The sequence below is a fragment of the Chaetomium tenue genome (genome assembly GCF_020726465.1).
Source record: "Chaetomium tenue strain MPI-SDFR-AT-0079 chromosome Unknown F5144scaffold_5, whole genome shotgun sequence".
In the NCBI taxonomy this organism is placed as follows: domain Eukaryota; kingdom Fungi; phylum Ascomycota; class Sordariomycetes; order Sordariales; family Chaetomiaceae; genus Chaetomium; species Chaetomium tenue.
The window spans coordinates 3,893,633-3,915,695 of NW_027117333.1; the positions used below are offsets into that span (position 1 = coordinate 3,893,633).

The 22,063-nt window shown below is 55.8% G+C and overlaps 7 protein-coding genes across 7 annotated transcripts; 1 reads left to right on the forward strand and 6 right to left on the reverse strand.

The window, feature by feature from the left end:
* Positions 1-30: 30 nt before the first annotated feature.
* F5144DRAFT_655159 (uncharacterized protein) lies at positions 31-877 on the reverse strand (the record flags this gene model as incomplete). Its single annotated transcript, XM_066793120.1, has 4 exons — positions 554-877; positions 404-455; positions 131-315; positions 31-75 (listed from the first exon to the last, which is right to left on the reverse strand). Exons 1-4 carry the CDS (start codon positions 656-658, stop codon positions 31-33), a joined length of 387 nt encoding a protein of 128 aa, XP_066642017.1. The 5' UTR covers positions 659-877.
* A 1,112-nt stretch (positions 878-1,989) lies between these two features.
* On the forward strand, positions 1,990-4,312 carry F5144DRAFT_655165 (DHHC palmitoyltransferase-domain-containing protein; the record flags this gene model as incomplete). Its single annotated transcript, XM_066793121.1, has 2 exons — positions 1,990-3,060; positions 3,116-4,312. The coding sequence occupies 2 exons, from the start codon at positions 1,990-1,992 to the stop codon at positions 3,932-3,934; spliced, it is 1,890 nt and encodes a 629-aa protein (XP_066642018.1). The 3' UTR covers positions 3,935-4,312.
* A 449-nt stretch (positions 4,313-4,761) lies between these two features.
* F5144DRAFT_604777 (uncharacterized protein) lies at positions 4,762-6,696 on the reverse strand (the record flags this gene model as incomplete). Its single annotated transcript, XM_066791374.1, has 2 exons — positions 4,762-5,961; positions 6,031-6,696. The coding sequence occupies 2 exons, from the start codon at positions 6,694-6,696 to the stop codon at positions 4,762-4,764; spliced, it is 1,866 nt and encodes a 621-aa protein (XP_066642019.1).
* A 656-nt stretch (positions 6,697-7,352) lies between these two features.
* Positions 7,353-8,707, reverse strand: F5144DRAFT_579640 (uncharacterized protein). Its single transcript, XM_066789333.1, has 5 exons — positions 8,515-8,707; positions 8,183-8,347; positions 7,999-8,061; positions 7,886-7,935; positions 7,353-7,823 (listed from the first exon to the last, which is right to left on the reverse strand). Exons 1-5 carry the CDS (start codon positions 8,569-8,571, stop codon positions 7,814-7,816), a joined length of 345 nt encoding a protein of 114 aa, XP_066642020.1. The 5' UTR covers positions 8,572-8,707; the 3' UTR covers positions 7,353-7,813.
* A 2,355-nt stretch (positions 8,708-11,062) lies between these two features.
* F5144DRAFT_494770 (uncharacterized protein) lies at positions 11,063-14,356 on the reverse strand (the record flags this gene model as incomplete). The annotated part of the gene is made up of 9 exons (XM_066786053.1): positions 11,063-11,791; positions 11,904-11,945; positions 11,980-11,986; positions 12,160-12,331; positions 12,584-13,028; positions 13,088-13,210; positions 13,276-13,804; positions 13,913-14,002; positions 14,133-14,356. The coding sequence occupies 9 exons, from the start codon at positions 14,354-14,356 to the stop codon at positions 11,063-11,065; spliced, it is 2,361 nt and encodes a 786-aa protein (XP_066642021.1).
* Positions 14,357-15,395: 1,039 nt separating this feature from the next.
* On the reverse strand, positions 15,396-16,543 carry F5144DRAFT_594596 (uncharacterized protein; the record flags this gene model as incomplete). The annotated part of the gene is made up of 3 exons (XM_066790596.1): positions 15,396-15,443; positions 15,623-16,253; positions 16,398-16,543. The coding sequence occupies 3 exons, from the start codon at positions 16,541-16,543 to the stop codon at positions 15,396-15,398; spliced, it is 825 nt and encodes a 274-aa protein (XP_066642022.1).
* Positions 16,544-18,070: 1,527 nt separating this feature from the next.
* Positions 18,071-21,658, reverse strand: F5144DRAFT_318211 (armadillo-type protein). The gene is made up of 6 exons (XM_066784020.1): positions 21,390-21,658; positions 21,231-21,289; positions 19,185-21,164; positions 18,870-19,113; positions 18,694-18,802; positions 18,071-18,641 (listed from the first exon to the last, which is right to left on the reverse strand). Exons 1-6 carry the CDS (start codon positions 21,439-21,441, stop codon positions 18,452-18,454), a joined length of 2,634 nt encoding a protein of 877 aa, XP_066642023.1. The 5' UTR covers positions 21,442-21,658; the 3' UTR covers positions 18,071-18,451.
* Between the last annotated feature and the right edge of the window lie 405 nt (positions 21,659-22,063).

Consider the following 22,063-nt stretch of genomic DNA (forward strand, 5'->3'; position numbering starts at 1 on the left):
ATGCATACTCGTTTCTTAGAGCCGAGAAGTTTAATAGCCGTCCTTGCCCCACTTGTTGTACTTGTCGTGGAGTCTCTGAAAGGAGGGGTTAGCTTTCCAGACGTGGTCCACCGCGGGAAGAAGCTGTTACCTTGGGCAGCTCGACGTCAGGGACGACGACAACGTTAACGGCACTCGGGGCGTCCTTGGGCGCAGCGCTAGAATCACCACCGGGGTGGTACTGGTACTTGCCGTGTGTCGCATCGGTCTCCCACGGCATGCTGTTTTTAGCGAGGGGGACGGAGTTCTCGGACGTCGACTTGGTGGGGCTGCGGCCTACACGGCGTTGTGCTGGTTAGCATGGTTGTGGTGTAGGACGCCACGCCACCTGCGGGGAGCGAGCAAGAAGCTCGACGGGACTGACCGAAGTAGTAGCCAGCACCAGCGAGGGCTGCGACCATCACACCGCCGAGAATCTATACCCCGAAAACCTCCAAGTCAGCCGCGTCCCCATCTCGGGCGTCGTCAAGGGTCCAATCCATGTTTCTCGGGTCATCCTGGGAATTTGACGCACCATAATCTCGGGGTTCTTCTTGGACTCGGACTTCAGCGCCTCCTCGCCGGTCGCCATGCGGCGGGCGGTGGTGCTGAAAGCGCGGCGCGCAATTAACGAAGCCATTGGGGCGGTGTTGGTGTCGAAAATGGACGGTGGGGAGGGAGAATTGCTGTCGGCAGAGCTCGGCGGTTTGGGCGTCTTAGAAGCTTGGATATGCTCTCATACGATTGATTTCGTCAAGAGGCCAAGCTTCAAGAGCTTGGCATGGAATATTACGTAAGTAACATGGGGCGTTTTCAGCAGCCAGTTGCCAACAGTTGGTAACTATCAGCTATCTGGACGCCCAAGACGCCTTCGCTCGCTTCCGTTGCTCACAAGTCCCGGCCCCTCCCCCTTGTCACATCGTCATGCAATGCATGGACGCAGGGACATGTGCCCTACGAGCTGACAAAGTAGGTCGACTTTGGCATGGAATCGAGGGAGTGGCCAGTTATCTTTGTCATATTTTGGGGGGAAAATCGCGCTATGTTGGTATTGAAATTTGCAAATTTGATAGAAAATTGTGTAGTGGAATAATATTCCCCCCTACAAGACATACGAAGAACCAGATTAGTTACCAGCTACTCTCATCGCGGAGGGACCGAGTAGTTGCGGGCCCCGGCATGAACACATCTCAGGGGCCGGTCGGGTGGTCAGTGCGATGCAGCACCCCAAGGCGGGCGAAAAAGCAACTGCCAAGCTGAGACGGCCGTGCCCAGCCAGTGGCAGCACCCTCCCATCACGAACGGCACGAAGAAAGAAATCCCATTCGCTTGGTCGATGTTGAACCCACGCTCGGATGAGCCCCGAGAACCAAGATTGGAATTTACACAGTACAGTCTTGCGTCGCGACACTCCTTTTTCTCTCTCTGCCACACTCTCCTTTTTATTTGCTTCTTCCACTCTTTGAACTAGCGATCGTGACGGTGCCAACTGCGTAACCGGATTTATATTTTGATTTCTTGTTTCCCTTGCTTTCCCTGCGCTGCCTGCTACGCCTTCAGTTGCATCCCTCGAACTCCTGCAGCGACAGACCTCCTTCGACGCCGCACCTTCCTTCCTCAACGCCGCACCACACCACCAGACTGGAATGCGCCCGGACTCCGAAACCTCTGGAACGAAATAATAGTCGCTTTCTTTCTCCTTCTTGACGTACCGCCGAGTTTTACGAATCTTCCCGCCAGTACTCACCATCCGCTATGCTGTCGCGAAGGGCTGCTTAGCACAGAAAGTTCGGTCTTGACGACGGCCGCAGCCGATCCCCATAATAAACTTGGCGAGCGATTACGACGATGAGCTCCGCTGAGGGAGCGCCGCGGGCGCTCTCCCCGAGCAACGATGACAGTTTTCCCCAGTTCCCGCAGTCCGAACGCGGTGGCCCTCCTAGTGTCATATCATCGCGAATGACCGATATCATGACCGAAGATGGCGGGGATTCGGAGGCATATCGTGGGACGGGAAGCCATAGGAGGAGCGTCATCTATTCGGATGGCACGTCACGGCCGGGGACCGCGAGGACGGGCATATCACAGAGGAGCCCCTGGGCTCAGGGTTCGTCTCTGCGCCGTGGACTCTCAGGCAAGCGGGTGAGCATCTCCGGCAGCGTCGGCAGCTCATCGGCGGGGGCTCGGCCGGCCAGCTCAATGAGCCGAAGTCATGTCCCTACGCTCACATCGCATGCCTTTTTTCGACCCATGAGCTCGCAGAAGCTACAGGCCCAACGGGGACTGGCGAGGCCGACCACGATGAACAGGCAGATTGGTTTGCAGGACGAGGCCGGCGAAACCAACAGGGACAGCATGGTTTCGAGTCAAGGCGCCCGAGGAGGAATGCATTCCGGTGACGAGGCAGAAGCACGGCCGCCGCCCTCGAGGGGCACCGAATTCACCGAGCAGGAAGCGTACGACCGCAGAACAGCCACCACTAGCCCTACTCACGGCCATCAGCCCACCCTGAGCCTGACTGATAGCGTCCGTCCGTTACAGAGGAAGCCAGAGGCGGCGAAAAACCTTACGCTGGACATCAATAACACATATAAGGGTGGAGCGAATGCACCGACGCCTGTCCGCACCCCGCGCTCTTTGCGATCTAGCTTCCTGATGCCGAGGATGGACTCTAGCAGCGGCAACCGCGAGATGCAGGGCGGCGAGAAGCTAGAATCCCTAGCCTCGTCTCCTCAGCTCCCGCCCAGTACTGGGGACGAAAAAGCGGCCCCCCAGAACAGGAGCAAGCCGAAACCAGGGCGCAACTACGAATACTTCTTGGGGAATACTGTCTTCTGTCTGGGAGGCCGGTTACAAAACACCAGGCACCGGCCCGTGAACATCGCGACGGGAGCGTTTGTCGCCCTGCCCGCCATCCTCTTTTTCATTTTCTCGGCGCCTTGGATATGGAGCAACCTGTCTCCAGCTATACCCATCACTTTCGCTTATCTGTTCTTCATCTGCATGTCGTCCTTCCTTCACGCATCTGTCACGGACGCAGGAGTATGTTTGATCCCCACAAACCCGTCAACAGTTCCGAGCACTAATGTTACCTCAGATTCTGCCGCGCAACGTGCACCGGTTTCCCCCTCCAGATGAAAACGAGGACCCTCTCCGTCTTGGGCCTCCGACGACGGAATGGGCCCTGGTTAAGTCTGCCGACCCGGCCACCGCCGCCATGGAGGTGCCCACTAAGTACTGCAAGACATGCAACGTTTGGCGACCACCCCGTGCTCACCACTGCCGCCTCTGTGATAACTGCGTCGAGACCCAGGACCATCACTGCGTCTGGCTCAACAACTGCGTCGGCCGTCGCAACTACCGTTATTTCTTCACGTTCATCAGTAGCGCCACATTCCTCGGACTCTACCTCTCTATGGCATCACTGGCGCAGATCCTCGTTTACGCCAACCAGCAAGGCATCTCCTCTGGCGCTGCTATCAGCCATTTCCGTGTTCCCTTCGCCCTGGTGGTCTACGGCTTGATTGCCTTTCTCTATCCTGCCGCGCTAATGGGGTACCATCTGTTCCTCATGGCTAGGGGGGAGACGACACGCGAGTACCTCACCTCGCACAAATTTCTCAAGAAGGATAGGTATCGCGCTTTCACGCAGGGCAGCTGGTTCAGAAACTGGTTTGTTGTGCTGTGCCGCCCACGGCCGCCAACGTATTATCAATTCAAGGGTAGATACGCCGAAGGCGACCAGCGGCTTGCGCCTCGCCGCCGGGCTCATCTTCCTGCTCGACGAGAACCGGAAGCAAAGGAGGGTCTCGAGATGCAAGACGTCAAGCCACAGCCTCGACATGAGCAGACCGGATTTTCAGGTCCAGTCTCGATACAGAATGCCGCCAACCCAGCATTAGGAGGCGAGCCATAGCCTCCCATCGTTTTTCGTTTCCCTCTCTTTCTTCTACAATCATCTGACACTCGACGTTATCCATACATTTTCTTTACCTACCCGCCCATCTAGCGGCCAGGCGTGATAAGATATCAGCAACGGCGTTCAGCGATTAATGACTTTGAGCCGAGAAAATTAGACTTGGCGGTGTAGGCACGACGCCTTTTTCTGTAACCTGAGGATTTTTGCGTTCATATACCCTTTGCGGCTCGAAAGGAGCGGAGCCACATGTATCTTGTACTTGTACTTAGCTAGAATTTCTCTTCGACCTTCTATTTAACCCCGAGGTCCTTACACAGGACTATCCTCGCAGGGTGCCGTCCTCGTTTCTACTTGAATCATCGGTCCCCTCTTTCTTTTATTAACACACAAGCATATGTGATAAACTTGTTCGTGTCATTGATGATCACTTCCAGCAACCACCGTGGCATTAAAGGGCTGTAGACAGGTTACGTTACCATAGCCATTAATATACCAGCGAAATTGGGACACATCCGATTTACCTTGCAGCAGATAAACTCAACTCTTTTCCATGCATGATAAGTAAACAAATAAAGTATCCCGCCCACTGTGTAGGTCATCAACGTCAAGCACATTCGGGTGTTCAACTTCCAGAATATCTAGTTACTTACCTTATCATACCGACGAAATGACACCCCAGAATAAAACGTCACAACGAACCCAAACATTGGCGCCACCTCTGAAGCGGCGCCCCTGAAACACGGCCCGGCAACAGACTCCTTCCAAATCACCGAATAGCCAATCCCATTCCCTACCTACAATCCTCCACCAAGAAAGTTACAGATTCAAGGACCGGCCACCCCCTCCCCCATCACAACATCTCCATTCCCCTCCTCCACCCCCTTCGCACCAGTCTCCTCGGCACCAGCGCCGACCTCCGCTGCAGCGCCACCCCCCTCCTCCCCAGTCACAGCCTCGGTAGCTGGCCCCGCAACAGGCATAGCTTTCCCTTCCTCCTCCTCCGAAGAGCCACTGCTCACGCCCTCCTGGCGGTCGAGCTCGCGCTCGAGGCTCCCAAGCAAGTTGAGCCCGTCGTCTTCGTCGTCCCCGGCCGGGAGGGCCGTGGGAGCGAGCGCAGGGGAGGCGGGCGGCTCGAGGGCGGGGGTCGCGTCGGGGACTAATTCAGTGGTTTCGTTTCCTTTCTCTTCGCTGGGCTGTATTGGCGGGGCTGGAAGGGGGGCAGGTTCGATGGGTGGTGATGGGGTCTTGGTTGTGGTGATTGTAGCCATGGCAGGTTGTGGCTCGGGGAGCTGGTCTGTCGGGCTTGTTATCGGCACTGTCGTGGTCGTGGCCGTTGCCACCATTGGCTCAGGGGCGGGTGCTTGTGGGGGTGCTGCTAAGGGAGCTGCTGTTGGTTGGGTGATTGTTGCTGCAATGTTCTGGCTCACAGCGTGCCGGAGTCCTGCGTTATCCCTGAGCGGCGGCAGGATCCCACGGGTGGTAGTTTCCGCGGTGTACGCTTGGCTGGTGGCGCCACCTGAGCCCATATCCATAGATAGAGTGCGTGACTGGACTTCGAGGTAGTTAGTTGCAGCAAAGGAAGTGTTCGTTGTGGGTGAGACCATGGACGATGGTTCGGTTGGCGACAGGATCATGACGTTCTTCAAGGGGCTCCCCTCGATCTTCGCAAACCCGAGTGATGATCCGAGATTCGTTAGGGTAGGCGGCTGGAAGCGAACTTTAGGTATCGTGACCTCCTCTACCTCTTCCACCGCGGGGCGGGGCTCGTCTGGCTCCTCGACAGAACTCGGCTGAATGGTCTCTGCCATCTCAGAATCCTGGACCTCTTGGATGCGGGCATCGCCGTTGGCATCCTCAATCTTCAGGGCCTCACCCCCATCGTCATCCCCGGCTTCCTTATCTCCCTCCTCTTCGTCCTCTCCCTCACCACCCTCACTTTCTTCGTCGTCAGAGGGTATATTCGAAATATCGGCCATTTCGCTATCTTGGTTTGTGCTGTCCTCGGTCTCTTCAATCTTGATTCCCTGGTTCAACATGACCGTTAGTGGTCGGCGAAGCACATCAGAGGCTATTGGAACGAGATGGAAACTCACATCAGGGCCCACATTCTCGGTTTTGACAGACGGAGTGCCGTCTACCGTAGTGGCGTGTGACCTTGTCGCTGGCAACGGCAAGGGCAGCTTTCCCTTCTTGCGCCCACGCCCAACGCCCTTCGGCTTGCGTTTGGGTGGTGGCGGCCTCCTCCTGACCGGTGTTGTCTGCTGCACGGCCAAGTCTCCTTGGGCGGCTGCCGGGGCTGGCACGACAGTGGTGGAGATGATCTCGCCGTCGACCTGCTGCCCGTCGGCAAGGGTGACGGTTTGTTCGTATGGGTTACCAGCGGCATCCATCCGGCGAATGGTGGCCCGGATAACGGTAGGCCCTGCCGCCTGCGGTGCCATCGCCTTCGAAGCCAGGGTGACGGTGTTCTTGTGCCGCTTCGCCAGGTGGGATATCGTTTGACTCTCGGCATTGCGTGGTACTTGTTTCCATAGCTTGACCATGTACGCATCATTCGCCGACTCCGAGTCCTTCTTCTCCCCCTTAATAACATCAAGCTCGGCGTCAAGTTCCTCGTCTTCAATCGGAGCAGGGCGTTTGTATAACCGGCCGGATCTGGCGGCGCGAAGGAGTTCCTGGGTGTGTGGCGGGAGAAGGTGGGATTCTCTCGGCATACCATACGGGAGTTCAACGGCCCATCGGTCGCCCTGCTGGGTCATCTCCTGTTGTGACGAAGGAGCAACACTGACCCATTCCTGGCGCCATTGTCGGACGGGAAGACCTGCACGCGTGAAGACAGGTGTTAATCACTGCCGAGGGTTGACGGGGCGCGACGGGCAAGTAACTTGCCTTCGAAATCATCAGGCTCGGGAAAGCCAGAGCGAGCGCTTCGACGGGTTTGCGTCGCCGTCCGCAGTTGCTGCTAAACAAATGCGCCGTCAGATGATGCATTATTGCTACCGATTGTAGGCATATGAACTTACCGACCGCTGCATCGCGACAAACGGGAGACCCTACGTCTTGGTTTGGGGCCTTGTATTTTTACCAAACCAGCAGAACTACTCCTGATGAACTGGTCCTCGCAGCCCTTGCAGCCCTTGTTACACCAGAGCAGTCCGTATCCAAAATCTATCCAGCGCACTAGAAAACCCGCCGTTTTTGCTGCGCGAGGGCTGGTCGGCGGGAAGTTTGCGATAAACAGGACCAAATGATCGCGGAAGGTAGAGGGCTATGGGTCGATGCGATGTCGACAGACTCGAATTGGTGACCTAAAACATGGGAGAATGTGGGCTAGATGCTGTATCACAATTGGTATAGTTTAAGGTAACGATAACTAACACGATCCGATCTGTTGACTGGTTTGTTTGTGCACTTGTCGCAACTCGCAACCGGAAACGCGAACACCAATGAATTGGCGACAGACCTCGCTTACAACGTTAAGATGCTTAGGTAGTTAGCATCAACCCCACCCAACCCGATTGTAAGCAGTGCAGCAAGACGGCCCATGCTTAAAGCGGAGTCAAGATTCGACGATAGGTACTGTGTAGGTCTCTTGATAATCTCGATAACTTGAAGAGGGGTATGAAGTAGGAATAACACAATTCCTTGGGCGACATGCATGTAGCATCGATAACGCATGCGAGCCCCGCTATCACAGCGTCCCAACTCCTGACGACCGCATCAAGGCAAATAGTCGTCGGTAGGAAAAGCAAGAGGTGATGGGGGGGTAGCCACGGCACCCTGTAAAATACTATACACACACCGCCAGCGCCCGGGCCCCAGAAGCGGATATCCCAACCCAGGTGCAGCGGCGGAAGCGCTTTGAGGTTGATGAAATCAGTCCCAGCTGTGCGCTTGTCAGCATCGCCCTCAAACCAAGCGAGCTGCGTCTGTTAGAAGACTACTCACCCAGTATCCTTCTGCCTCGTCGTCTCGCCGTGACCCGCCCCGTCCTTGCCCTACGCAAAAGTTTAGCACCCTACCAAAGCACGCTGCCCACAAGCCGCCGTCGTCGCACATACCGATATCCCTCCCTCCACCACAAGCCTATCCGACTGATAAAACTGGCTGACCACCGTCTGGCGCTGTATCCACCCAGAACAACCTCCCGTCAGCATACCACTCCAACACGGCGCATGTCCATTTGGCCGCCCCCCAGGGGTAGGTAGGCAGACAAGCGGGCAGTTAGGTAGGTAGGTAGCGCACCTTCAGCACCTGCAATTCCTTCAAGCCTTTTTGCACCAGCTCCTGTACCTTCCGCGGGTCCTCGACACTCCTGTTCTCGCGGAAGGCGTCTCGCGTGCGGCGCAGGGCATATTCTCGGAAGTTGTACGCCGAAAACTGGTTCCCCTGGCGGAGAAGCTGTCGGTACTGTAGCGACGCAACCCCTGTCAGAATTTGTGGCCTCGCCTAAAGAACCTAAAGAACCTAAAGGACCCGTGCATCCGGCTGGCCGGATCCGCGAATGATTCGGTGTGTTGCGGACGTTCGCTGGGAAGAAACCCGCCATGACCGGGAAAAAGGCGAAGGGGACATACCAACGAGAGCACCTTCTGTGCCGTCTCCGGCTTGGTGGCCGCCTGTACGGCAGACATGGTTGGGAAAAAGATGGCTTAACAAGGTATCGGGGATGAAGTGGCCTCGCGCGGGTTGTTGTTTTACTGGGAGAAAGTGTCGCTTGCGTTGTTCGCGATGACGAAAGTTAATGGGCAAAGGTCGGGTAATCGGAGATAACGCTGCTTATCGCGACCGCCAAGATGGATGAAGCTGTTTCGATAAATACATAGATTTATAACGTACTCCACCCCCAAGTCGCGCACACCCCCAAGTCGCGCACACCCCCAAGTCGCGCACACCCCCAAGTCGCGCACACCCCCAAGTCGCGCACTTTTGACCGTGAACCGATAGGAAACATCAATTACACCACCACAACAACCGCAATACACTGAAACTATTTTAAATCATGTACATCAGATGTTTCTCCGTCTCCCTGACACGTGCGCGCATTGTGCCCGGGCTTTCCGCACTTACCACAACGCCGTGGAGCCGTCCCTGTTCGAGCCCGCCGACCACCATTTTCCCGCGTTTCACGCTCTACCTGTTCCTGCACCTCTCTCTGGGCTAATATATCATGTGCATCTCCTACAGTAAGTGATCCTCCAAGACGCACATGTGTCTTTTTGGCCCTTCGGCGCTTGCTCAGTGCCTCATTTGCCTTCTGTAAGGTGCCTATCTCAGTCGTCATTAGGGCCACCGAGTGCGCCAATGCCTGCGTCCCTTTCGCAAGCTGGTCGACAGCAGTGAGAATTGATGTTGGCGAGCTTCCCTGGTGATGGGCAATCCGATCTTTGATGTACTCGCATTGTGAGACAGTCTCTGTTGGGTTCCGTGGCGTCTGGGAGAACCAAGGATCGGCAGCGGCGGAGGGGGGACCAGTTGGTGTTGGCATCCGTAACTTGACATCCAGCTTGGATATCACTGACTCGGGGTCAGAAGGTACTAGACCTGCACCTCTGAACCCCCCTTTGTTGTTGCTCTCGGTCATGGCGGCAAAGTGGGCGGCTTTGAAGGCGAGGAAGAACTCGACCTTGGTGATGTGGTTGATATGCGCTCTGACGAAGTGCTCGATTTGCCGACCGTACGCCGTTTTTAGGGCACTGTAACACCCAACATCGAGTGGCTGGGTTATATGGGATGAGTGAGCCGGCAGGCTGATGGTGACAATGTTGTTCTGCTTGCAAAAGGCTTCGAATTCGGCCGACAGGTGACTCTCATGCCCATCAAGCACAATCATCCGATACACCCCCTTCGTACGAGACTTTGTGTGCTTATCGAAATGTTTGATCCATTCTAGGCCGGTCTCATTGTCGGTCCACCCATTGGAAGTTGGCTTGATAGCCCAGTCGAGTGGGAGCTCGCCCTCGGTATACCAGTTGGCGAGGTGGTAAGTGCCTTGAACAATGAGAAACGGTGGGAGGCACCACCCTTCGCCGTTGATGCACTCAATCGCCGTCGCCCATTCCCGATTGCCAGGCTGAACTGCCTTGCCTCTTCCACGTCGATCGGCGCGCGTCACTACCATAGCTGCGCAGATGACGCCCATCATGAAGCCGGTCTCGTCGAAGTTGTAGAAGTCACAGTCGTGGATGCCGTACTTCGCCCTCATGTTGTGTACAAGCTTAAACCACGCGCCAATAAGTTCTGGGTCTTCGCAGAGGGCTCTCTGAAAGTCGTATACACGATTGAAACGCGTCTTGAGTTCTGGTTGTCGCTTGACGAATTTCTCGGCCCAGTGCTTGCCGACCCGTCCCCCGTCGCGTTGCGCGAGCAGCAAATTAGCCATATCTTCAACACCAGCACGTCGGGGTGCAAATCCTCGCGTATCTAGGTCCAATATATACCGAACAACCGCCTCCTCTTCAATTGCTGTCAATCGGTGAGCTGCAGGTCGTGATTCGGGCTTCGGCGTCTTCCCGTTCATCCTGTCGCGCAAGGTCGCTTCGGGTACATTGTAGTTTTGGGCAGCGCGTCGCCGACTGAAAGTCTTATCTCGTTGTATTGCCTGAATAGCAAGATTGATTCTACTCTCTTTGGATTGCGATGCCAGTTTTTGCTATTAAGTTGTTCCAAGTTGGGGTTGGGAGGTCGTAGCACGGTCAAAAGTGCGCGACTTGGGGGTGTGCGCGACTTGGGGGTGGAGTACGTTATACACAGTAAGGTATAATGGAGGCCCCTCCACGGAGTCCCCGCGGGTATACTAGGGTAGGCAAAGAACTATATTATTTTCGGCTGCTAACATTCACGATATATCAGTGGCAAGTGTGCTCGCCTCGGGAGCTTTTGATACCCCGAGCATGGTTGAAACCCACAAGGCCTCAACCTGAAAACCCCACACCACCCCAAAGCACAGAATGCCTTTCATTCCCTTCCCATCCCCACGCCCTTCCTAGCCACAGAGCGGCCGTTCCAAGGGTAAGTCGTCCAGCCTATAAACTCCCATCGCCAAAACAGATAAATCACCGCGCCCACGTAAAACAACCAGCCTCGCTGGACCTAACGAAAAACCAGCCCTCTCCCACTTCCGTTTCAGTACCCATACATATCCCCTCCCCCAGCCCAACTCTGCTGCATCGCCGGCGGCACCCCGTCCGACATGTAGTACCCCAGCTCGTTCTCGTACCCGTCATTCACGGCCAGCGTCGACTGCGGGTAGTACTGCTGCGGCGTCGCATGTGGGTCATATGCCGCGCCCGGTGGAGGAGGTGCGTTGTTGTTCCCCGGTACCCCTTGCACTCCTTGCACTCCTTGCACTCCTTGCACTCCTTGCACTCCTTGCACTCCTTGCACTCCTTGCACTCCTTGCACTCCTTGCACTCCTTGCACTCCTTGGACGGCCGCTGCGGCGGACTGGCGAGCGTCAAATGCTTCTATCAAAAGGCCGAGCCCGTCAGTGGTCGGCCTGACCCCGGCGGCCTGGAGCGGCGCCTGCCCGTGGTCCATGACGACTTGTTGCGGTTGTTGCGGTTGTTGCGGTTGTTGCGGTTGTTGCGGTTGTTGCGGTTGTTGCGGTTGTTGCGGTTGTTGCGGTTGTTGCGGTTGTTGCGGTTGTTGCGGTTGTTGCGGTTGTTGCGGTTGTTGTGGTGGCGGGTTGGGCAGAGCTTGCGGTTGGGGAGCGGGAGCGCCGAGGCCGGCGTCTGTGTACGCGGTTGGTGCGGACGGCTGTTGCTGCTGGAGGGTGAGCGCTGTCATACTAGGGCTCTGAGGTCGGACCCCGTTCTCGTTTGGGGTTGGAGCCACGATACGGGGTTGGATGGGCTTCACAACCGGGTGATTGGGTGGTGGGTGGAGCACATGAGGGATAGGCTCTCTCTGCGGCTTGTTAGATGTCGAGGAAACGCCACTCAACAGTCAAAAACGAGGCACTCACGCTGTCAGCCATGCTACCCTCCGTTCCCACAGGCATGGCGTTCTGAGAAGTGTAAAACTTCTCTAGGTGGTCATACCATCGAGCTGCCAGGGGCCAAATACTCTTGCTCTCAGCAAGAATATTGAGAATGCGCTGGACCATGATGGGGGCATTGCTAACGATGGTCGGATCTGGGCAGACTTCAGAGAAAGGGTTAATTTCTTGCAGAAAATCGAACCGGTAGATCAATGTTGTACGAATACAACACGGGACTTACTGTTTGGGAATTTGCAGGGATAGCAAGCCAGAACACCACAGGTATAGAAGCAAAACGCCTGCAAAGGTTTCATCAGCTTTAGTACGCCGAGGATTTGTCCATTTGTGCTCACCGCCATCTGCGCGCCAGGGCCATCGCCGGGAGCTTTGTCGACGTAATGGGTCTCGATCTGCTCATAAAGTATATTTACGTTCCAGAAAAGCTTCTCTGCCATGCCGGCCCAGAAGGCAGTTAAGTCGGGATCCGACTTGTCGTGAGATATCATCCTGCAAAATCCAATGAATGGTCAGGCTTGCCCGGTCGCTAGGCACAAACACAAGGGGTGTTCCTTACTCAGGCAAGTATGCCTTGCGAATAACAATGTTGCACAGACGAGTGATCATGGTCACGCCCAGATACGCCTGTTCGAGAGTTAGCAACACACCGAGGGGAATTTGGGCACGTAGGAGGACGCGACGTGCCAGATCCTGACCCTCCTGCTTATAGCCCTTCAGAAGAAGACAGCTCCAGCGGTAGTCGTTCGGAAGGCCGCCCTCCCATTCTTCGAGCCGCCTTTCCATTTGGGCATACTCGCTATCTGGTTCCCATGGTCGCGGGCTTCGGTTATTACTGATGGCTCGTCGATAAATGGCTCCCCAGTGTTGGTGTGCCTGGATAAGCGTTGCGAATAGAGATCTCCCTTCGATAGCAACTAGAGCAGGGTTCTCCAGGGCCGGGGGGGTGCCCTCAAGCGCCGCCCTTGACTGTGGTTCTCGCGCGTTGGCGAAGTCGCTTTCGTTACTAGGAAGCAACGCTGTGATATCGTTCGCCGACAACAACACGGGGGACCGTGGGCCCGAGTGAAGGTTGTCCTGACTGTGCAGCATCCACTGTGGTGGGTTGTCAGCTCACCGAGAGTGCCGGATTCATTTTCTAAGCCAAAGCGTACCAGGGTCCTCCGAGCAGATTCGGCCCGTATGATTAGCTCCTTCGTTGGGTTCGGTACGACGTAGGTTTCCTCTCTATGAAGCTGCATCAGAGTCGCCATCCGCATTGCGATTGCCATGTTGATCTGGTTGCTCGTTAGATGACCGCCACATTACATATCGCAGGCACGGGGAAATGGTAGCAATATACCGAGCTCTTATGCCTCATCCCACTTCCTTGCTGCGCAATACTTAGTAGGTAGAAACCCTGGCACCTCTCCAGAGTCGGCTCCTTGTACAGCTCGTTCTGCGCCAGGGTCGAGGAACGCTCCATGAAGGTCTCGGAGGCCCTCACAGCACTTCCATACCGCTTCACTAATGCCGGCGTCAACCGGGCTGAGATGCTGAGAATACCGAGCAGAAAGAACACGCTGACAGACCGATGCTGGGTCCGAAGACGCTCCGGGAACAGCTGTTTCGGGAGGAAGCCAAGCTGAAAGTAGTGGCGTGTAAACTGATTCAGGGACTCCAGGATCTCGGGTAGCGGGGGTAAGAGGTCCCAGCCCTCGGAGCTCTGGGCGAGACTTGCAGGCGCGAGCTGATTCGCACGTGGTGGGGCTGGGGCGTCCCGGCTCCCACGGCGGGCCTTAGTTTCGTCGCGCTTCTTGCTCTTCTCGGCCCTCACTCGAGGATGGCGGTACTCGCGGTCCTGGTCCGGCTGGCCACGCACCGGGAAGACACTTTTGTGAGCAGAGAGCATCAGCATTGACTGTTGTTACCTGGCGAAGAACGAGGGGAGGCAGCATTGGGTAAGGCCGCCGAGGGCAATGGGCATGTGGCACTCTCACCAGTCGCTAGGGCCGAGGCCAGCTTCTGCGCAACCTCGACATGGTGGCTTTGCTTTGTCGTGGTGGCATTTGCTTCTCATACGGCGGCATCTAGCATTGCAGGTCAGGTCTATCGTCATCCACGGGCAGCAGAACTTAATGCAGGTCCTCAGTTCGCGCCAGCCGGGGGTAGCCGCGAGGTCAGAAGCCGCAAATCTTGCAGTCGGACACACAAACGCACCTTCGGCAGGCAATCGGAGCTCTCCGCCGGATAGCAGTGGCAGGAGGGGCCCCTCCGGTTTGTGGCTGCTCCAAACCTAAATTAAGAGGAGGGGGGGGCGGAGGGAGAAGGGGGGAAGATAGCGCCGGTGGTTGTGGTTGTGGTTGTGCCGGTGTTGGTGTTGGTGGTGGTGGTGGTGGTGGTGGCACAATGGACGGGCCGGGCGGCTCCATCTCGGCGTCCATCTCGGCGCGTCAAGGTGGCTCGTCCAAGGGCCGTCCGGGATGCCGCAATACCGGGGCCGAAACCCAGCAGCTAGGTTTGTTTTATTGTTGGATAGGTGGATAGGAAACTCTAACAGGTTAAACCTTCGAGTCTCTTAGCCAGAGCGTTGCGGACAGGTGGGGCTAGGCCTCGTTTGTTGCCGGCAGGGCAATTCAGGCCCAATCTGAATCCGTCAATTCAAAAGGTTCTTGCCAGGAGGAGCAAGAGCGGACTTGCTTGTCAACGGCAGGTGGGGGGGGGGGGGGGGGGGGGGGTTATTGCCGGCCGCCCCGAACCAGGAGCAAGATCTCTTGGGTGCTGCTGGGGACTGCTGGGGACTGCTGGGGACTGCCGAGGGCTGCTGATGGAGGGCTGTCTGGAATGAACTCCGATTTGGCGGCCGGGTGAGCAAGTGCTTCGGCGAATGGGCGAATGGGCAAATGGGCAAATGGGCAGACAACCCAGTTTAAATAGTTAACTAATGAATAGTTAGAGCACTCGGACACAGCTCACAGATGATGCGTGCGTGTACTTCATCTGGTCGTGTTCGTCTTAACTAAGGTAAAGAAAGGGAGGAAAAGAGACGACGCATTCACGTGATAGGTATATTTTTCGCTGAGAAAATGCAATAATACTCCGTGAGGGGGGGTCTTGCCTCAGATTGCTTTTCCTCAAGTATCACAGTATGTACAAGTACATGGTGTTAAAACATGACAGCCTGCCTCGTCCGCCCCAAATCTGTCTTGACCCGGACATTTCTGCCCTCCTCCACCTCCCAAAGCCCATCACAGCAGATTCCCGCCAAGGCCCGAAGCACCTCGACCAGCCGGATCAGCTCCCGATTGGGATGCGCGAGTCCCTCAACCCGCGTTCCTCCCCCTGCCCAACGAGATTTGTTCTCCCACAACCGTGTGAATTACACCATTTAGATACTGTACTTTTTTTTCCCCACCTTCGCTTCGTCATCAACATCTCTCACATCTCCGCCTGACACCAGAAGCTAACCACCTAGTCTGCTAGTCAAGTGGACGGCGACCACTTGTGGATTGGCGTCGGTGAAATGATGACCTCGATGACGTATTGTATTGAACATTAACTCGAAATAATCAGGAGAGGTCTGAAAAATCCACGCCCAAGGATCGCAACGATGCCACCACTTCCTTTAGCTCCGCCACCGATTCGCCTTCCGGTTCAGACGATCTGTGTTGGAAGTTCCGGCTGTCGATTCCAATCTTGCGCAGACTTACGAACTGGCCAGCGCGAAGGGCTCTCGCCAGACCCCGCAAGCCTGGAACGATCTGGACCTTCTCCGGGAACCCAGGGAGCTGGAGCTCTCGTACGAAAGCGGGAAGGGTCAATGTGAGTGCGTCTTCTTGGTTCCCAAGCTGCCCGTAGAAATCGAAAGAAGAAGTCGGGGCCTCTATCGTTTCTAGGGCTTGCAAGTTGCGGAGGGCATGAATACCTTTGAGGTAACAAGTCTCTGGAGCCAAGTCCATCTTGTCGTTGGTGAAACGCAGCACCTTCAGCTCACGCTTCCATGGTTGTAGGGCAAGAACAGCCTCGCCGAACCTCACGGTCTTCCCGCCCCTGGACATTTGACGAGACTCTGTTTCGGTTTCTGTCCCTTGGATGCTAACCTTGGAGAGCTTTGGACCCATCGTCTCGAGAAGGTTGCGAAATGAGGCGGCCGTCATGAAGGTATCCGTCAAGATCAACTCCGTGACGTTCCGTAGCGGAGGTGGCCCGGTCATCGCCTGGCCTATTGAAGCCGAAAAAGATTTGGTGACATCGCAGCATTGGTGGTAGTGCAGACTGTCTAGATTTGGCACCTGTCGCAAGATAGATGCTGCCTGACAAAGGACGAAATCGCCAGAAAAGCTGCTGAAGGCGAGCCGTTTGAGTGACGGGAATAAAAAAGTCGAAGAACTCATCTCAGCGACGCCCGCCTTGTATTCCTCGCGGGATTGGCGGAAATGGCAGCTCTGCACCTTCGATGCTAGGTGCAATAGTACCTCGACCAACTCCATGCCGTCCGGCACATGTTCAAACCCAGGCGGGGCATGGCTAGAATATATATCCTGCAGACGGCGGGCATACGGCGAGGGCAGAGCATCCATGGGTGCCTCAATAGCCTTGTCCATCAACCGTAAACCACGACGTACTAACATCGTGACCACTAGGCCAGGTTGATAAACGCCGACTTCTAGTACCGCCGATGCCAGGTCCGGCCGGTCAAGGAGGGTTCGAAGAAAGAATGGAAAGTCGGACTCCCGAGTAATTTGGAAGCTATGATAAAGAAACGGTTGCGCCACCGCGCGTAACAACCTGCACACCTGGTTGAGGCTCATCAAGGCCGCTCGCCACGGCTGTGCAGCTTGTGTCTCGAATTGTTGCCTGCTCAGGCAGTGGTCGCAGAGATGAGTGCATAATTCGGCCAGTAGCTCGGGAGGGAGCTTTATTAATCGGGCCATATCTGGAGTACTTCGGTCCTGTTTTGGAGATGCTGCCGGTTCAATGGACGAAGTGATGAGGAACCAAAAAAAAAAAAAACGAAGTCGTGTTGCTTCTGATTTCTACCTTTGGTATGTGTGGGCAGCGAAGCTACCTAACTACCCTACCCAGTGGAAACAGGAATTAACCCACTAACGACAGTCACGAGGGGGGGCCATAGCAACATTTCGGACGGAGGAAAGTGGCATGATAAGGATGAGGGTTGTGGAAAGCTAAGCTAGGAACTGGCACAGGCCGCCCTAAGCCTAATGCCAGCTTTCTCATTCACCATGCAAAGTAGCAAAGTTGTATAGAGAACACTAGCATATTCATGACTGAATTCAGGGCGGGAATGTCTCCGGTCTTCTAAGTAAAGGTGTGTGGTGAAAGTATACCAGAACTCCCGATTCAAGTCTCACTTTCTCTATACGAATATGCTTCGCGGAAAGGTCTGCATACCAACGCACAGTTGTGCTAGTGGGTCACTGCATTGGTTCCGGAAATATACCACATACTCTCCGCTTCTATCTTCCGCGCCGGCTTCAGGTTCATGCCGCACCGTAACTTGTTAAACTCAGAAACCACTCTGGTAGGGCGAGTACAGTCTCCAACCATGCCAACTCGGCGGCTCCCTAGTTAGCAGCTACAAAATACATCTCAGCCCAAGCCCAGCGGATAAACATGCAACAACAGCCCAGTCTTTGATACTCAACAAAAAGACGGACGGACATCCAACTCCAGTACCCCCACGCGGCAGGACGGACCGGCGCATCTGCATCTAGGTATGTAAAGGGAAGAATGGCTCGTGGCACGGTCAGGCGCATGTCACCGCTACATATAGAGGTGTACACACATGCCGTGGAACACTTCTGCAAGGGGGAGAAAGTAGACTGGTATACGGATAGGGTAGACAGATGCGGGGGGTAGAGAGAGAGGGAATTCAGTTTCGTTGCTCGTGACCCCAGGTCCCCATAGCACCCGTGAGAGAAACCCCGTCCTATGCGTTCAGGATTCCGTGACTGCCCCAGCCCCGTTCCCTTGCCCGCCCATTCCCTACTGATGGCCGCTTAATGGAGAAAGATTACGCATCGCCAATCGGCCCAGCCAGTCCGTACCGCCTCCTTTTGGGGGTAATGATCCGTTCAAAAAATCTACATGATGGTGCATTTTGCCCCAAGCCTCTACATCCTAGAAGCATGGAACATTACATGTAATCGCTCTATCCTCATCCCGATAAGATCCGCATAAAAAAAGGGGAGAGAAAAATGACATTGCCAGCAGCCGCAGCAAGTGTTAGGGAATAGTGAAGTGACTTCTAGGGGTATGGTGTCGGATTGAAGGGTCATAGGGTCTATATACACATTATCTGTGCATCTCTGTGCTGTGTCATGTGCCGTGCCGTGCCGTGCCATATCATCGTGTGTATGCTGCTGCGCCGGGAAGGGCGGGGGGTGGTGGGGGGGGGGGGTGCTTCTCGGAGCTGTCTGTTGGGGAATCAAGCCATGGAGACGACGCCGATGCCTGCTAGGAAGCTTGGGTAGGAGGAGCCAAGAACAGCAGTGCCGTGTTGGCCGGGCTCAAGCCTCTCACGTCTGCTGCATGACGGTCTGTGTTCCACCGATTTGCCGCTTGACCTGTTCGCGGGCCCAACGAGCGGTCTCCATGGTGCGGGACTGGAACTCTCGGTTCGCCCGCGTCTCCTTGATCATCGCCGTGACCCATTCTTGGCGGAATGCATCGGCCAGCTGGCCGTTAGGATACGCGTCTGCGAGATCGCTGTTGCGAGTTAGTTATCAAAATCGAAACACGCAAGATGGTGAAGACTTACCCAATAACACCCATGGCAGATCGCATCAATGCCTCGCTGCGATTAGCATCGTTGGCAATGCTGTTCAGCAGCTCGAAGACGGAGGGCACGAATGGCTGGAGGACGCCGGCTGGAGTGGCCGTGTTAGTAGGCGAGCGCGAGAGAGCAAGGGAGTTTTTTGTCAGGGCTGTACATACTCTTGCCACTGGTCTTCATTGCGCCAATGATACCGCCCCACGCATCCATAATGCCTTCGCGCAGCGCAACGACGTAGTCGAACATCTCATAAGAACCATCCGCACCAGCGGTGATAGTGGCAGCTTGTTGCAATACCTGGGCCACAACGGTAAGGTATGTCTCGAAGTGGCCGCTGATAGCACCGGCAATATCGCCAAAACATTGGAGAATGGCGGGCTTGAATTGATTGGCGAGTGCAGTGCTCTGGAAGGGAGAAAAAAAAAGAACGTTAGCAAAAAGATCGGTGACAACGGGGTAGAATAGGTGTGACAAACCCGGAGATTGCTCAGAAGATAGTTCATGAAGTTGTCGCAGTACGGCTGGCTGCGCTCCCCCATAGAGCGAGTGATGTCGCTGACAAGGCCAATAGCCATTGAGCAGAGACTCGGCTCTTCCTGGTTGGCCAGGGCATTGTAGAGGAAAGGAGAGAAGGCATCCATGTACTTGACAAAGTCCTCCTCCATCGCGTTTGCAAGACTGCTGATGGCGGCGAACACCGATTCCGGGACGCTCGATTTGCCGTTCACGGTGCTGAGGATCTGTAGAAGGACCTGCATGATCCTGTCGCCCTGAGGGCCGACTTCCTTGTCCAGGCGCTGAATAGTGGCTTGCAGGACGGTGCAGAGACTTGTCTGTATATCCTCCAAGATGATCCTGTCCTCGACGCTGACAACCTGTTGCTGAAGAGGAAGGGTCTCTTCGAGGCGTTGAATGGCAACGGTGGACAGGGATGCAATGGCGCTGAGGCTGTCGTTCGCGGCGCTTTGCACGAAGACGTTCAGGACCTCATACGCCGCGGTCCTCACGGAAGGTTCCCCGTCCATCCTGCCGGTCACGGTCAAGAGATTGCTAACGCTCTGGTTGAAATGGGGAGTGAGGGGGTTCTGCGCAGCACCCACGTCACCGGCAAACCGCTCGGCAACGTTCATCAGCGCCCAGCAGCACGACGCCGCCATCTTAGGGTTGTTCATCAGTCCGTTAAAGAGCGAACGGATCAGGGGATCGAGATGCTGCTCCGGGTCAATAGCGTCGGAGCAGGCCTCGGTGATGCGGCCGAGAGCATAGGCGGTGGAGTCCCGCACGTGAACGGACGGGTCCTCCATCATACTAATCAGAGGCTGAATACCCGACTTCACGATAGGATCCAACAGCTTCTCCTCAGGGCCGTCCATAATGGCGCCGAATGCAGAGACCGCAGCGTCTCGGTTGTGCCAGTCCTCGTGGCGCAGGTTAGCTTCGACGAACTGAATGACGGGCTGGATAACTGCCGCGCCGACCGCCTGAGCGTACAGCTGCAGACATTGATAGGCGGCACGTGAGATGTTGTACTCATCGTCTGCGGCATCCTCGTCCTGTTTTGTCAAAAGTCCGAGAAGAACCGGCACGACTTCGTTTGTCGCCACGCGGCTGAAGTTGTAGAACGGCCGCATCTGATCGGAGCTCTCGACCTGGGCGTTGTCATCTTCGATGGCAATTTCCTCCTCGCACACGGTGCTCCAAAACTCAACAGCGAGCTTCGCCACATCCTCATCGGCGCTCTTCATGCCCAAAATGGTGAGACCAAAAAGAGCCTTCTCCATGTAAAACCTCATGTTCTCGTAGTAAAGCGCCATGATGCGGTTCAGGCAGCCAAAGGCGCCCTGTTGTATCCGCGAATCCTCGGCCTGGGTGGCCTCGCAGACGACCTGCATGATGTAGTTGCGCTCGCCTTCGTGCTTGAAGTTGTTGCCGACGAACTCGAGCGAATCTCCGAGGGCAGTGATGGCGGCAAGGCGGACCTCGCCGTTGGGCTCCTCCTTGCGCGCACCTTGAACGACGGCCGTCAGGATAGCGTTGGAATGGGCGACCAGGCTGTTTCTAAGCTCCGCATCCTGACTCTCGCAAACGAAACCGATTGTGGTCAGGGAAGACTGCTTCTGGTGCTGGGTACCCTCGCTGACGTTCCGCACGAGCGAGTGCATGAGATCGGGCCACTGGTTCCGCGGCAACTCGATCGCAGCAATCGCGGCGACGACTTGGGCCGTCGCCTGGCCGGCTTGTGCATTGGTGGATCCGAGCGTCTCCAAAGCTAGCTGCTTGATGCGGGTCTTGCTCTCCTGATCGGTCTGGTTAAGCCATTTCGCTTGTAGTTCGGTTTGCCTCGTAGTCTCGCGCGCACTAAAGGCGTTCTTCAGGGCGATACCGGCCGCGGCTCGAATATGGCCCTCGGTGCTCTCATTCGATAAGGCTTGAACGAGTGTGAGGAGGTAGTGCGACTGGGAGGCAAATCCAGGTTAGTAAGGTGGGCTCGTGATCAACGGAGCATGTGAAGATGGTCTTACAAAGTTGGCCTCAGCGGCGTGGGTAAGTTGCTGCTCGGCCGCATTTCGCAGAGTCGCGTCTAGGAGGAGGCAGTCAGCAAGAATAATCGCCCTGATTGCAGGGGGCTCGGCGCGGTTTGAGCAGCCCAGCAACGGGTTTCGGAACGCGAGTGCACTAACCAGGACTCAACGAGTTGGTGAGGACAGTGTTGATGTCCGGTGTGCCTTCCATGGTTGCGGTCTGAATACTGCGGCCAGAGATCAAGGTGATGGAAAGCGGGGGCTGCGAGAGTAAAAGAGAAAGCGTTGCTAGGGAGAAGGACGATGCCGTTCGCAGCTAAAGTTTGCGCGGAACACAGGCGGGGCCGTGGGATCCACAGGGTATCGGACAAGACTGGGTTGGAAATCGCAGGTCGGCAAAAGACGTCCAAAGTGCCTTTTGGGGCAGAGGATAACGTGCGGCCGCCCAAATGATAAAGGTTTCGGAAGTGCTGAGAGTCAGCGGGAGTTGAGGGGCGCGGGTTTGTGTGTTTTGTTCGATTTTTTTTGTTGTCAACAATCGCAGGTCCCGGGTTTGGTGACTGTGGATGCCGCCAATAGGTAGGTAACTAATGCCACACACGGGCGACTGCCTAGCAGGTGTCGGAGACAGGGCTACGTAGCTGAATTAGAAGAAAAGCGTGCTGCAAAGGAGTGTGTCGAAGGAGACGAAAGTCTTTGCACCAACGACAAAGACGAGGATGCTGGAGGAACTTCTTGCTAGCTTCGAGAAAAGGCCGAAGGCAGTAGAAAAAGCGGTCTTTGAGTTAGATGATGCGGAGTTGGCGAGGCAATCCAACGCCCAGTTGGCAAGC